At 39.1% G+C, this 15556-nt stretch overlaps 2 protein-coding genes across 2 annotated transcripts in view; both read left to right on the top strand.

The window, feature by feature from the left end:
- The window catches only part of LOC126278216 (origin recognition complex subunit 6-like), a 56719-nt gene extending 48144 nt beyond the window's left edge, over nt 1–8575 (top strand). Inside the window, exon 6 of the mRNA XM_049978152.1 lies at nt 8255–8575. Within this exon, the coding sequence (XP_049834109.1) occupies nt 8255–8370 (116 nt within the window). The 3' untranslated portion in view covers nt 8371–8575. The remainder of the gene's footprint in view (nt 1–8254) is intronic.
- Nucleotides 8576–11281: 2706 nt separating this feature from the next.
- On the top strand, nt 11282–11902 carry LOC126278217 (uncharacterized). Its single transcript, XM_049978153.1, has 2 exons — nt 11282–11461; nt 11642–11902. Exons 1-2 carry the CDS (start codon nt 11290–11292, stop codon nt 11803–11805), a joined length of 336 nt encoding a protein of 111 aa, XP_049834110.1. The 5' UTR covers nt 11282–11289; the 3' UTR covers nt 11806–11902.
- Nucleotides 11903–15556: the final 3654 nt, after the last annotated feature.

Here is a 15556-nt window from a genome sequence, read left to right on the forward strand (position 1 = left end):
GTTATGGACTTGAGGGATGTTGGTGTGTAGAAAGATGCATCAGCAGTGACGAGTAGGGATCCAGGTGGTTATGGGCGGGGATGGTAGAGTGTCGATGAAGGATGTGGTTGTATCTTTGATATGAGAGACTAATTAGTTAAGAGCCAAGATTCTTTCAGTGGGAGCACAGGGAACCTATTGAGACATCCTGTATTGTTGGGGGTGTGAATTTTGTGAGCCTGTAGAATGTGGGTGTGTGAGGGGTCGTTCAGATGACAACTATAGTCGAGAACAGAGTTGACCACGCAGTGGCAGAATGCGCTGCTGAACACAATGTGCTTGAGTTCAGTGGCTGCTTCAAATCCATGCCATCTGGATCCTTCCCTTCAACACCAGCTTTTCTGAACTACATGGATGGGAGGTACACTTGCAACACATCCTTCAGTCCTGTAATACTGCTGGCGTGTTCCGTCTCTCCTTTCTCGCCTGTCTTTCCTCCAAGCACACATCTCCACATCATCATCATCATCATCATCACTGTGCTACATGTGCCTTATGCCCTGTGTGTGTGTGTGTGTGTGTGTGTGTGTGTGTGTGTGTGTGTGTGAGAGAGAGAGAGAGAGAGAGAGAGAGAGAGAGAGAGAGAGAGAGATTATTGTTTTTTATCCATATTTGCATTTAGTAGCTTAGTACAGGTGCTGAAGACTGTGATCTTGGTCCCCTAAAATAGTTCTGTCATAATCAAGATCACACTTGGATTCCTTCTTGCATCTTGTGTGAGCTGATATGCCATCTCCACCAATATCAGTGTCAGTTGAATTCTATATTTCAACCATTTTCCATCAGTTTATCAGAACAGGGTCGAAATCAGTTTGAATGTACTTGGTGGAAAAACTGATGTAAGATTTCAAATATGCTCTTAGTAATCCACTAAGGAGAATTGTGCTTTGTTTACTGCAGTACCAATACATTTAATTTAATGATACTTAATTGTGCTTTATTGTTTGCTGTAGCCAAGGACAAGATTTTAAATGTATCAGCCAATATAGAATCCACTATGTTAAAATAGCTTTTTATATAAAGCACACATTTAAGTAACTTCCTTGCAGATTAAAACTGTGTGCTCAGGTTCGAGTCTCGGTCCAGCACACAGTTTTAATCTACCAGTAAGTTTCATATCAGTGCACACTCTGCTGCAGAGTGAAATCTCATTCTGGACACATTAAAGTACATTTCGCAGAAAATTAAAAAAATCATTCAGGTAAAGCTACTTCCTATCAGCAGAATCTGATGCTATGTAACTTCATAGCAGTGAATCCAAGCACCTTTAGACCAAGATTTCAGACTAGTTCCTATAAGCAGATCTTACCCTGTACAATTCATTGTCAATTTCAGAATGAGCACAATATATAGGATAGTAAAAAAGTTGTTTGATATGCTTCCCACCTATTATGCGGTAGTTATTCGAGTAAGATCGTTTAAGAGTTCATAAGCAATATTAAAGGTGTCATCCAGTTGGAGAGCTGGGAGCTATTTTTCATTATATTGAATTAGTCAGTCTATATACAGGATGAAGTGAAATTTGTGCAGTCGGGCTTCACAGCATGAATCCTCACATGCCAATGATAAAAAAAATCTCTCCGGCGAGTTCAACTGGCAGAAAAAGGACGTTAAAGAGTGGCAATCTGGCAACACTGTAACCACATGTGAGGTAACTATCTCTTGTCAGCACACACAAGTCGTGCTGTGCTGCTGGTATAGTGGATAGTTTTGGGTTAACATGCGTAATTGTCACCATGCCAAATGAAGCAAAGATTCCTTTTATAGCCAGCAATAGCTTTGCTCATTCACTGTGACAAAGTAAATCTGTGATGCCAACACATCAGCCCTCCTGGTTTTTGGAACTAGGTGCACCGGGTCATTGAGGGACCTTGCAGTGTACTTGTCAGGAAGTTCTTGTAAAGGTTGCTGGTGCAGGAACGAGCTGCTCCTGTTCTGCGGATGTCACTTTTGTGTTCTCTATGTTCCAGTGCAGTTATGTGAGGTTAGTGAGGAGTGCACATGTAGGTGTATGCAAGTTTGAGCTGCTCTGTAGAAACTGACTCCTTCTTGCTGCTATTATCAATTCTGAAATTGTGGTTTTCTGTTGAAACTACCCGTTACGATCCAGAGTACAGAGAAATGATTGATTTGAGTGATTTGCGCACTGCACCATCACTGAGCCAAACGTCGTACTTTTGTACAGGTCTCTGTACACAAACATTATCTGGTTGCCATGTCTGACAATATTAGTGTGCTGAATGTTCCTCATTCTGGCACTGAGTTGTTGTGCGAACTGTGTACATAGCTCTGGAGCAACTGAGCGGGAGGATTAATTCTTCCAAAACCAGCAGCTGCTCCCCATTGACTAATTGCGCAGAGGATTACTGTATGTCTTCCTTTACCCTCAGTCCCAGTCCGACCATGACTAGAGGCAGTTCTTTGGTCCACAATGTTGCATTACACATTAGGGCAGTTTTGAGCATGTGGTAGAATTACTCTTGTTTGCAGCTGCACTGCAGTAAAAGTTTGTGGAGAAGTTGACTTTCAAATTGCCTCCCACAATCTGTGATCATGTTTTGAGGAAGCCAAACCTAGAGAACTGCATATGCACTAACGCCCTTGCAACCATCCCAGCAGATGGGATTGTGATGACATCTCACCACCAGGTGAAATGATTAATGATAGTGAGTAAATAACATTGTCCCAAAGTGTATGGGAGCAGATCCATGACGTCCACATGTATATGTGAAAATCCTGTTGGTGGCATTGGAAAGTGAGTGGTTGGCAGGAAGACATTCCTGCCAATCTTATTACACTGTCATAAAAGGCCACATCAATTTGTTGAATACTGTATTGGTTGTAGATCAGATTCTTGGGTGTACCAAGTTATGACAATATTGTTCTGGTATCTAGGGTTGTTGCCTCCCCTTTGCTACATCACTTCAAATTCTGTCAGGCACATTCGGAGCTGACAGATGCTAGAGCCGTTCACTGCGCCTCCATATGGCTGCATAAGAGAGGATTTTCCTGATGTTTAGATGCCAACTCTGCCCAGTGAATGTAGTTTAAAGTGCACAGTTCTGAGGTAGGCAGTCTGTGACAGGATTGTTTTTCCTGTTATGTGACGCACATGAATTGTAAACTGTGTGATGGCTCTTCCTGCCTACACTGTCGCAGTGAGCTGAGGTGTGCGGCTCACTGAAAGATAGCTGCTAGCAGCTTGAGGTCCATAAAAATTGCAAAATGGCCAGAAATGCTTGATAGCTAAATAAATAACAAGTAACTCACAGTCGATAACACTTCATTTTTGCTACTCATGTGTTAAGTTCTTAGAAACAAATGCGAACAGCTGCCATTTGCCACCTACTTTTTGTTGAAGAGTTGCACCCACTGCTGTTTGGCTTGCATCAATCACAAGCACCAAAGGGGTGCTCCATCTTGGGTGTTCCAGTGGTATGTCCTGTGCCAGATGCTTCTTGAAGTAAGCTGCTTCAGCCTCTGGTCACCACATTAAGTCTTGTATTTGGCAGAGATAACTGAAAACGATATTGTGACCATTTTATTGCTGCTATATTATTTCTTTTAATAATAATAATAATAATAATAATAATAATAATAATAATCTCACAACAAGAAGTGATAGAGCAATTAGATGAAAAGAAGCAGAAATTACAAGCATTGGCCAAATGACTTAGAAGATAAAAAAAAGTGAAAATGGAAGGAAACAAAACCAAACATTCAACACAAACCAAAAGAAATTTTACCAGACAATAGATAACACACATTAAAATAGACAATCCACCAAACATAACAGACATGGAACACTTCTGGAGCAACATATGGTCAAACCCGGTACAACATAACAGGCATGCACGGTGGATAGAAGCAGAAACAGACGCATACAAGATGATACCACAAATGCCTGAACTGATAATTTTGCAACATGAAGTCACCAAAGCAATTAATTCTACTCACAGTTGGAAAACCCCTGGAAAAGATAAAATAGCAAATTTCTGGCTAAAGAAGTTCACCTCAACACATTCACATCTAACTAAGTTATTTAACAGTTACATTGCAGACCCATACACATTCCCTGATACACTTACACATGGAATAACTTATATGAAACCTAAAGATCAAGCAGACACAGCAAACCCAGCTAAATACCGCCCCATAACATGCCTACCAACAATATACAAAATATTAACTTCAATCATTACACAGAAATTAATGACACATACAACACAGAACAAAATTATAAATGAAGAACAAAAAGGCTGTTGCAAAGGAGCACGAGGATGTAAAGAGCAACTGATAGTAGATGCAGAGGTGACATATCAAGCTAAAACTAAACAAAGGTCACTACATTACACATACATTGATTACCAAAAAACTTTTGATAGTGTACCCCACTCATGGTTACTACAAATACTGGAAATATACAAAGTAGATCCTAAACTGATACAGTTCCTAAACATAGTAATGAAAAATTGGAAAACCACACTTAATATCCAAACAAATTCAAATAATATCGCATCACAGCCAATACAGATTAAGCGTGGAATATACCAAGGAGACTCATTAAGTCCTTTCTGGTTCTGCCTTGCTCTGAACCCACTATCCAACATGCTAAATAATACAAATTATGGATACAATATTACTGGAATCACATTTGCTATACATGGATGATCTAAAACTACTGGCAGCAACAAATCAACAACTCGACCAATTACTAACGATAACAGAAGTATTAAGCAATGATATAAATATGGCTTTCGGAACAGACAAATGTAAGAAAAATAGCATAGTCAAGAGAAAACACACTAAACAAGAAGATTACTTATTGGATAACCACAGTGACTGCATAGAAGCGATGGAAAAAACAGATGCCTCTAAATATCTAGGATACAGGCAAAAAATAGGAATAGATAATACAAATATTAAAGAAGACCTAAAAGAAAAATATAGACAAAGACTAACAAAAATACTGAAAATAGAATTGACAGCAAGAAACAAAACAAAAGCTATAAATACTTATGCTATACCAATATTGACCTATTCATTTGGAGTAGTGAAAGGCAGTACCACAGAACTAGAAGCACTCAATACACTTACAAAATCACAACGCCACAAATATAGAATACATCACATACATTAAGCAACAGAAAGATTCACATTAAGCAGAAAGGAAGGAGGAAGAGCATTTATTGACATAAAAAACGTGTATTATGGACAGGTAGACAATTTCAGAAAATTCTTTACGGAACGAGCAGAAACTACAAAATGTACCAAGCAATCACTAATATAAATACACTGGATACACCATTGCAATTTCACAACCACTTCTATAACCCTTTAGATCACATAACATCAACAGATACAAAGAAAGTCAATTGGAAAAAGAAAACACTACATGGCAAGCACCCATATCATCTAACACAGCCACACATTGATCAAGACGCATCCAACACATGGCTAAGAAAAGGCAATATATACAGTGAGACGGAAGGATTCATGATTGCAAATACAGGATCAAACAATAAACACCAGATATTACAGCAAGCATATTACTGAAGATCCCAATACCACAACATATAAATGCAGACTTTGCAAACAACAAATAGAAACAGTAGATCACATCACAAGCAGATGTACAATACTAGCAAGTACAGAATACCCCAGAAGACATGACAGTGTAGCAAAAATAATACATCAACAGCTTGCCTTACAACATAAACTTATAAAACAACACATTCCCACATCTTTTCATCTAATTGCTCTATCGCTTCTTGTTGTGTGATTTTACCTAACCTATTTTTTTTTTTTTTTCTGACATTTGATGTCTTATAAATTGTGTTAGCTGTCCAATGTCTTTTCTCAGTTTTTCTATTATGATCTGTATCCTGTGTTGTCATGCTGGTTTTGTGGGTTTCTTCTTTGTGTTGGTTGGTTCTGATCTCTGCCTAGTGTGGATATTTAGTGTAGTGAGTGCTCCTATATAAACCAGTAGTTGTAACTCTTCCATAGTTGTGTTTTCATTTATTTTGTTGTGTGTGATAGTTTTTATTGTTGTTTCGACTTGTGGGTTATTTGGCGGTCTATGCAAGAATGGTCTAATGTCTGTATTTGTGTCTTTGTTTTCTATATATGTCAGCTGAAATTTTTCTTCTATATCTAACATGTGTGTCACTTCGTGTTCTATCTGTACTTGTTCTGGTGGCAGTCTTAAGGTTTCTGATTGTTTAATTGACGCATGTTGTTCTTTGTTTGTTTGCTCTGGGATGTGTGAGTCCATTACTGTATTTTCTTCTTCATCTGATTGCACATTATTTTGTTCCAGCATTTGTTGTACTTGTTGTTTGATGTTTTCTAATTCTGCCTGGGGTATCCTGTTATTTTTTATTATTACACGGATCTGATCAGCTAGTTGTTGTTCTGTTAAAAATTTTAATTCTGGGTATCTGGTGATAAATGTTGTGTATACTTGTGATCTGTATCCAGTTGTGTTGGTTCCTAGGTTTGTTGCTTGGTAATAACAGAAGATGAGGTGTTGATTAACTTCATCTGACCATCTCATCCTCTGTCTTTGTTTTCCTTCTAGGGTGGTTGCAGGAAGCATATCCTGCAAAACACCTCTATTTGGATTTAAATCATTTTCCAGTTGGCTAGCAGTGTCGTTACCATTGTGGACGGGCGTAGGGTTCAAGCGTCGTCCACGACCATGACGGCGCTTGTCCGAGGCTTCTTTAGTTGTGTCCTGAACCAACTAATCACACTAAAGGGGGGGGGGGGGGGGTTAGCCCTATTAGTGGTTTGTTCTTTTCGTCGCCTTTTACGAGTGGCAGAACATACCGGAGGCCTATTCTTTTCCCTAGGCCTCCATGGGGTTATTATTATTATTATTATTATTATTATTATTATTATTATTATTAGCATCATCATCATTATTGTTGTTATTTATATACTGAAGGTGGTTGAAAAAATTATTATTATTATTATTACTACTATTATTAGCATCATCATTATTTTTGTTGTTATTTACATACTGAAGATGGTAGAAAAAGTAGTGGTGATGAAGCAGTCTGTTGGAATAATGAAAAATTTCAGAAGTATTAGTGGCATAGAGATTAATTCGCTTTAGACATCTTTCAGAGAATTAGTGGGTAATGTGCCCAGAATTCTGGAAACATCCCCTAGGCTGTGGCTAAGCCATGTCTCTGCAGTATCCTTTCTTTCAGGAGTGCTAGTTCTGCAAGGTTCGCAGGAGAGCTTCTGTTAAGTTTGGAAGGTAGGAAATGAGGTACTGGCAGAAGTAAAGCTATGAGGACGGGGCATGAGTCGTGCTTGGGTAGCTCAGTTGGTAGAGCACTTGCCTGTGAAACACAAAGGTCCTGAGTTCGAGTCTCGGTCCGGCATACGGTTTTAATCTGCCAGGAAGTTTCAAAGGTAATGTGCATTTTAATGTGATAAAAGAAATGAACAATGATCCAGAGCAAAGGAACAAAAAAGATCTGAAAAGAAATAATATTCGTTAGTCACAAATAAAGAAAAAAATTCCTTAAAGAAGGTGGTAAACTTAGACTAAACAATAGAAACTATGGGTTGCAATATCAGACCAGAATTCTGCTCTGAGCTGCCAGAGTTGGCAATCTTGTGCATGAGGTGTGCTTGTTCGTGTGAACGAGTGGTGTGTGTTTCTCCTTCTTTTTTAGATGAAGACTGTGGCCGAAAGCTTATGTGGAAGTGTCTTTTAATTGCCGCTGTCTGCAACTCAACGTGTCATCTTTATAGTAAGCCACAATCTGTCTTTTTGTACAGCGTTGTTATTAAAATTAGAATAATTCCAACATAGGAAAACCAATATAACAGGAGTTATATGGACATCAGAAAGAAAACAATTTGCGGAGATGATAAGAGAAATTGAAAGAGCTAGAACCAACAAAGAAAGAAACTGAATTGACAGTATTTGATTGAAAGTACTCTTTAAATGTCGAACCAAGTTTAAAAGTGTTGTCTGTAGTTTCCTTGATCATTAACGTTTAATTCTCTTCCACCTACATCTATGATCTCTGTGCTCCTTGTCTTTCCACCCACACCCTCACGTATCCTTTTACCTTCTCACTCTGTTGTGGTATTATTGTGTGTTTTTAATAGAGGTCAGTAGGAAACTACATATGCCTGTTATATTTATCAAAAACTGGTACCCTTTTAGCAGTCAATTCACGTCTTTCAGATTTGCAGAAAGCAGTGAAAAGAAGAAGTCAGTCACCTCCAAAAGAGGAGGAAAGCTATTCTGACTGGAAGAGAAGAATGCTGCAGGAAATAAATGAATCATCAGATGACTGCTGATGTGTTCATAGGAAGAACAAGGAAGATTAACATACTGTCAATTACTTGTTTGTGTTCAGAAAGATATTTGTGCATGCAGTTAATAACAAGCTAATTTTCTTTGTTCTTTGTATATTTTTTATGTACAGTGATTTCATGTGCAACTAATGTATTTTATTATTGTTTATGTCCTGAAATTATGATAAATAGAGCACTTTCCTTATTATTTCTTTACTTACTTTCTTCCCAACCTGATATCCAGTTTATTTTCTTGGAATGTTCTGTATGATTTCCTCTAATACAAACAGTTGTTGTACCACCTGTACTTCACTGATTCATACCCATGCACCTCCTGTTTCTAACGTGTTGTGATATTGTTCATTACCATGTCTTAAAAAAAGCACAGTCCTTTCGCTTAGTATCAGTATTCTTGTGAATGTTTTTGCAGTGTTTTTTGTATGTGTTGTTCTGGTCATATGTAAAACGGTCAGGCTAAATAAGCAATAAACAAACATTCTACGCCATCAGTGTCAACTGTGAAAATAGCCATAGCATATGAGGTTTCACCTCCTCCCCTCCACTTCTCCCGAGAGAGGAGGGCTTCCCCCTCCCACCACTCCCCCCACCCCCACCCCATCAGGCTTATGGCTGGTATGTTGTGGCCTGCAACAGCTTCCCCGTCTGTGTCTGCATCTCAGAGTTGCATTTACATCCATTGTCCTTGAGTATTTGTTGGATCTACGTCTACATCTATACCCTGCAGACCACCATGAGGTGTATGGCAGAGGGTACATCCAAATGTACCAGTTATTTGGGTTTCTTGCTGTTCCATTCATGTATGGAGCATGGGAAGAATGATTGTTTGAATGCCTCTGAGTGTGCTGTAATTATTCTAATCTTGTCCTCGTGATCCCTATGTGAGCAATATGTAGAGGGTTGTAGTATATCCCTAGAGTCATTTAAAGCCAGTTTTTGAAACTTTGTTTGTAGACTTTCTTGGGATAGTGTATGTCTATCTTCAAGAGAGTACCAGTTCAGTTTCTCCAGTATCTCTTGACACTTTCCTATGGGTCAAAAAACCTGTGACCATTCATGCGGCCCTTCTCTGTATACATTCAATAACCGCTGTTAGTTCTATTTGATGTGTGTCCCATTCATGTGGCCCTTCTCTGTATACATTCAATATCCCCTTTTGTATTTGATGTGTGTCCCACACATTTGAGCAATATTTTAGAACTGGTTGCACAAGTAATTTGTAAGCAATCTCCTTTGTAAACGATTCCACTTCCCCAGTATTCTATCAATAAACCGAAATCTACTACCTGCTTTACCTACAACTGAGCCTAAGGACACTGTTTTTTCATTGTGTGATGTGCACAATTTTATGTTCTTGAATATTTAAAGCAAGTTGACAATCTTTGCATCACTTTGAAATCTTATCACAATCTGACTTACTACTTGAAGAACCAACTGGAAAAATGGTGGATGCCACTTTTTTGTCGAAAATGAGTTAGGAGTGGCAATGCAGAACTGAAGACACAGAATGCACATACAGTGTTATACAGCAAGGACACTGATAGTGATTGTGTAGTAATGATCTGAAAATTACCTATGAGGGGAAACAATGCTAGATGTCAGTTGTGGCGTAGGGAAAAATGATGACTGTCATTCCAACATGTTTCCAAATCTGTTTCTTTTATTCCGTATTCACCCTATGGATGTTATTTATTTGCAAGACGATAACATGGGAAATGTAGAAGATGACATAGATGACTCTCAAAATGTATGTAACACAGAGAAGTCTTTTAAGAAGAGAAGAAGCTATGGCAGAATGTTCAAGCCAATGATGACACTGTGTTTATCATCTCATGACTCCGACCAAGACTGTAAGTGTAAGACATTAAAATGTTTTGAAAATGTGTGTGTTGAACAGATATTACAAATTCTTAAAGAATTTTATCAAATGAAATGTTACGATGAGCAAAATTTTTGCTTAATTGGACTGATGTGTATAAACTCAATAAAACAGTGTATCCTAGACAAGATTTGCATCACTTCTCAGATCTTGGACTTGCTTTTTATCACTTCTGTTCAAGAAGAAGTGCTCTTTTGAATTCAGTCGGTAAAGGAGCTGTTGTTACAATGGTGCATGGGAGAGTTCACCAGTAAAGCAACCTTTCCATAGCCCATGTCGCCATGAAGTTGAGGATACAGCTAATGAGCTAAATCTTGGAGAATTCTTTCTTCTGGATTACGAGGGTGGTTTAAAAAGTTCTCAGAATCACCACAGGAGATCAGTGCTAATGAAATGAGTGATATTCATTGGGCTGTTGCCTGTAAACACATGCCACATTAGTGCTCTTGGAAGAGAGCTGTGGCAATGACGTGGTTCTGTTGTTGTTCCTGCGTAGTGATTTGCAAAGATGGAAAAAAAAAAAAAAACCTATATTCGAGCAGTGATTAAGTACTTTGTAAAGAAAGGTATGAAAGAAAAGGACATTAATACCAATTTCCAGAATACACTGGGGGACTCTGCTCCTTCATATTCAGCTGTTGCCAAGTGGACAAATGAATTTAAATTTGGTCGGGAGAGCTTAGATAATGATCCACACAGTGGTCGGCCAAGATGTGTCACTACTCCAGAAATCATTGCAAAACTGCACAAAATGGTCATGGGGGATTGCCGACTGAAAGTGCGTGAAATTATTCACGCTTGTCAGATGTCATCTAAAGGGTATATCACATTTTAACTGAAGAATTAGTAATGAAAAAATTATCTGCATGATGGGTGCCGCGACTCTTGATGCGCGCTCGCACACATGTGCGTCACCATGGCAAAATTACACGAACTAAGGTATGAATTGTTGCCACACCTGCTATGTTCACCTGATATGGCACTGTCAGACTTCCATCTCTTCCCAAAACTGAAAATTTTTCTTGATGGTTGAAGATTCAGCTTCAAACGAAGAACTGATAGCTGGAGTTGACAACTATTTTGCAGGCCTGGAGGAAACTCATTTTCGAGATGGGATCAAGGCACTGGAATTGTGTCGGAACAAGTGCATTAACCTACAAGGAGACTACATCAAAAAATATAAAAAGTTTCAGCGATGTAAGTACTCTTTTGCTGTTGCGTTCCGAGAACTTTTCAAACCAAGATGGTTACTCTCATTTCATGCTCTTAAAATAAAACAAAATATCTGGCACTGTGGTTTTAGTATTAATCTTTCATTACAAGAAATCAATTTCTGCAGTTATGAAGGAAAATAATATCATTTACGCTCTGTTACAGATCTCATCCCACTCTTACTTGAAAAGTTTAGGGACCTACAACACTTGACACAGTTTTGCAAGCCCAGCAGCCAGGGCTTGCTACATGAAAACAGCCATTTTATGAGACGAAAAAAATCAAAGAGCAAGTGTCAGAAAAAAGCAAAGTATTTGGTGCAGCAGTGAGAACTAAAGACATCGCCTTAAATGTATTATTTCAGTGTCACATATCTGACATTCATTGTTGTTTCTGATAATAGTGTGTAGTAAACTTGAAAATTGGATGTAGTGACTGTAATATTAAAATAAAAATTATAAAATTTATTAACAACATGAGGCAGTGAAGTACTCTTAAGTATTAGTGCACATAGCTTCACACTACACACCCAAGCTTTGATCGTAAAGTGTTTCAAACTTTAAATTGCATCTCCTGAAAGCTGATTCCAAATGACATCCATCATTTTTCCCATTGCCTCTTCTTTCAGACAGCACTTCATTACAGATAACTGCATCATCTGCTAAAAGTCTATGCTTACTGTTAATATTCTCTGTAAAGTCAATAATATACAACATGAACAGTTCTCCAGGACACATTCGAAGTTACTTCTACATCTGATGATGACTTTCCATACAAGATAACATGCTGCATTTTCTCCTTGCCAAAAAGTCCTCAATCCAGTCACAAATTTCACTTGATACCCAATTTGATCATACTTTTGACTATCTACATAGGTGTGGTACTGAGTCAAATGCTTTTCGGAAATCAAGAAATACCGCATTCATCTGCCTGCCTTCATCCAAATCTTCAGTATGTCATGCGAGAAAAGTGAGAGTTGATTTTCACATCATTGATGTTTATGGAATCCATGCTGGTTGGCGAGGAGGTGGTCATTCTGTTTAAGCTACGTCATTATGTCTGAGGTCAGAATATGTTCTACGATTCTACAGCAAATCGATGTCAAGGATACTGGATGGTAGTTTTGTGGATCACTTATGCTATCCTTCTTGTAGACAGGTGTGACCTGTGCTTTTTGCCAAGAACTGTGCTTGGTGTTTTGATCGAGGAATCTACAATAGATTATAGATAGAAGAGGAGCTAATTCAGCTACAAAGCCATTATATAATCTGATAGGGATTCAATTGTGTCCTGGAGCTCTGTTCAATTTTAACAATTCCAGCTGTTTCTCAATAACACTGACACTAATACTTCTTTTAGTCATCTTTTCAGGGGTACAAGGATTAAATTGGGGGCAATTCTTATGAATTTTCCTTTGCAAAGAAACATTTGAAAATTAAATTAGGCATTTCAGTTGTTGCTTTGCTACCGTCAGTTTCAATTCCTGTCTCATTCACTAGGGACTGGACACTTTACTGTGGTGCCACTAACAGCCTTTACAACCGGCCAGAATTTATTTGGGTTTTGTGAAAGATCATTTGACAGTACCCAGCTACGGTAGTCAGTAAAAGCTCCGTTCTCTTGATGGCCAAACACGTTTCATTTAGCTTCTCTAGAGCCCTATGGTTTGTTTTACACCTATTATAAAGTAATCTCTGTTTCTTTAGAACTCTTTACCATGGGAGGGCCCTCCCATTATGAATTGTTCTACTGGGTACATGTCTATCCAGTGTATGGTCAGATATTCTTTTAAACCTGAGTCATAGTTTCTCTAAATGCTCCTGACCTGCGCTGAAAGCTTCAAGCTCCTCATCGAGATATGACACTACTGATTTTTTATCTGGTTTACTGAACATCTTTCTGCTTATTAACAAGTTTCTGTTTGTTGTAGTTTTCCTTTGTACTGTGGTAATCATCATTGCCACAACTGCACCATGGTCACTGATACCAGTTTTGACGTGGACACCCTCAAGGAAATAAAGTCTATTTCTTGGCATTAGATCTAATATGTTTCCATCATGAGTGGGGTTCTGTACTATATTTTCCAGGTAGACATTTTTTAATGACACCTAACACTAACAAAACTGTAATTTTCTCACTTGATTTTTGGATGTTTAAAAATCTCCACTGATGATTACACTGTGACTGGGGAACTTGCATACAAGTGAACTGAGGATTTCTGTAAGCATTGGGTTCCATCAAGAAACGAGTGTAGTGGGTGATAGAACAATCCAATTATCATTTTATGCCCAAGATTGATACTGAGTGTACCCATCAATCTCACATGGAGCTTCAGTTTCTATCTTGATGGATATGAGTTTCATGTTTACTGTGGCAGATGCATCATCTCCATTTCCCATTTGCATAGCCTTTCGTTTACCCATAAAACTCTGCCCCCCCCCCTTCCCCCTTCCCCCTAGATCTCACTGCTATCAGTTTCAGATTTCAACCAGCTTTCTGTACCTAGTATTGTGTGAGCTTCACATGTGTAGTGTGCACCTCACTCATTTAGTGAGACCCCCACAGTTCTCAACCCTATGGTGCAAAGTCCAGGAAGTCACAGAGCCTTCGAAGTCTCTGGTTCAGTATTGCACTTGACTCAGGACCAAAGGGCCACAATCAGTTCTGGGCAATATGCTGCAAATTGTGAGTCCATTAAAACTCCATAAAGCTGATCTCATCTTGTCTGCCAGTCACTGGAATGGCACAAGTAACGACCTCTGAGCCCAGATGACAGGCCTCATTTGTTCCAATGTGTGCCACAGAGTGCAGTTGGATGCACCCTTTTCCCTAAATGGCCGCAGGTATAGCCTCTTCAACATGCTGTATGAGGCCACCAGGCTACACACTGAGTGCACCAGGTGTCCTTTCATGTCCCTTGCTTCCATTTCAGTAATGCATTTGTCATACATTTGAACTGCCAACAATTAATCCATATAGTCCCCTGTCCTTTTGTGTTTGCCTCCTCTTGATATTGGACAAACAGATTCCCCAAAACAGGTGAAGCGAGGCCCACAGGCTCAGTTTCAGTGAAAGACAGCACCTGAAATTTGTTGCTTAGGGGGATCGGTGAAACGCTGTGAGTCCTTCCTGGTCCCTGTCCACCCTGTACAGGAGGCCTAGCTCTCCCGCTGAGATGCCTCTGGCAGTAAAGTGGGTGAGTAATGACAGATCCCATACTTACTGCAGAGGACACGGGATCCACAGGAGCGGATAGTACTTCAGGTACCTTCGGTACTCGTACCACAGGTACATGACTTTCGGAAGCTCTTCCAATGTGACAACTCACAGCAGCTACCATTCATTTGACAGTAGTAGAGAGATTTCCAGCTCCTTGCAAATGTCGACCAACTCACTCCGTTTTTGAGAACGGCATTCACAGTGGGGCTGCATTTTAGCTGGTGTGGTGTATTACATGGCAGTGACTAAATAAGTATAAATTAAGCTTGCTGATTATCTTTTAATCTGTTGAGCTAAAAATTTGCTTATTCCCTGTAAGAATTGAAGCAAATACAAAAAAAACAAGATTTCTATTAAGGCAACAGCAAAGTTGTATGTGTCTCAACTTCCTCTTATGAGGCCAGTACTGTCTAGAACTTGTAAAACGCTATTTAAAAGACGAGATAAGTTGCGATAGGAGAGTGCAGCGACTTTAGTGAACTGAAAACCGTAAATTTACAATCTTTTGTTACACCTCAAGCAATAATAACTCAGATTATTCATTGGATATGACAAGAAAATCAAGTGAAATTTGAGTCTTAATTCCGTGCACACCTGGAAGTAACTCTTCGATCACAGAGTCGCCAAACATACCTTGCCTTGTTGCCAAATCTGTTACAGTACCAGCAGGAAGAGGGCGAACAGATGTGTTCCTACAGCGGGCTGGGAAGTGACCATAGCCGACGTCTCTGAGATGCGGCTGCCATGGGCTGAAATACGTAATGCATCTGATTCGCATTTCTGTAACTAGTTTTAGGGACTGGAGTAGAGTTACTAATAACACTCAGAACTGACTGCAAACTAAGCATCATAAATCAGTAA

The sequence above is a fragment of the Schistocerca gregaria genome, chromosome 6, assembly GCF_023897955.1.
Source record: "Schistocerca gregaria isolate iqSchGreg1 chromosome 6, iqSchGreg1.2, whole genome shotgun sequence".
Lineage (NCBI taxonomy): Eukaryota > Metazoa > Arthropoda > Insecta > Orthoptera > Acrididae > Schistocerca > Schistocerca gregaria.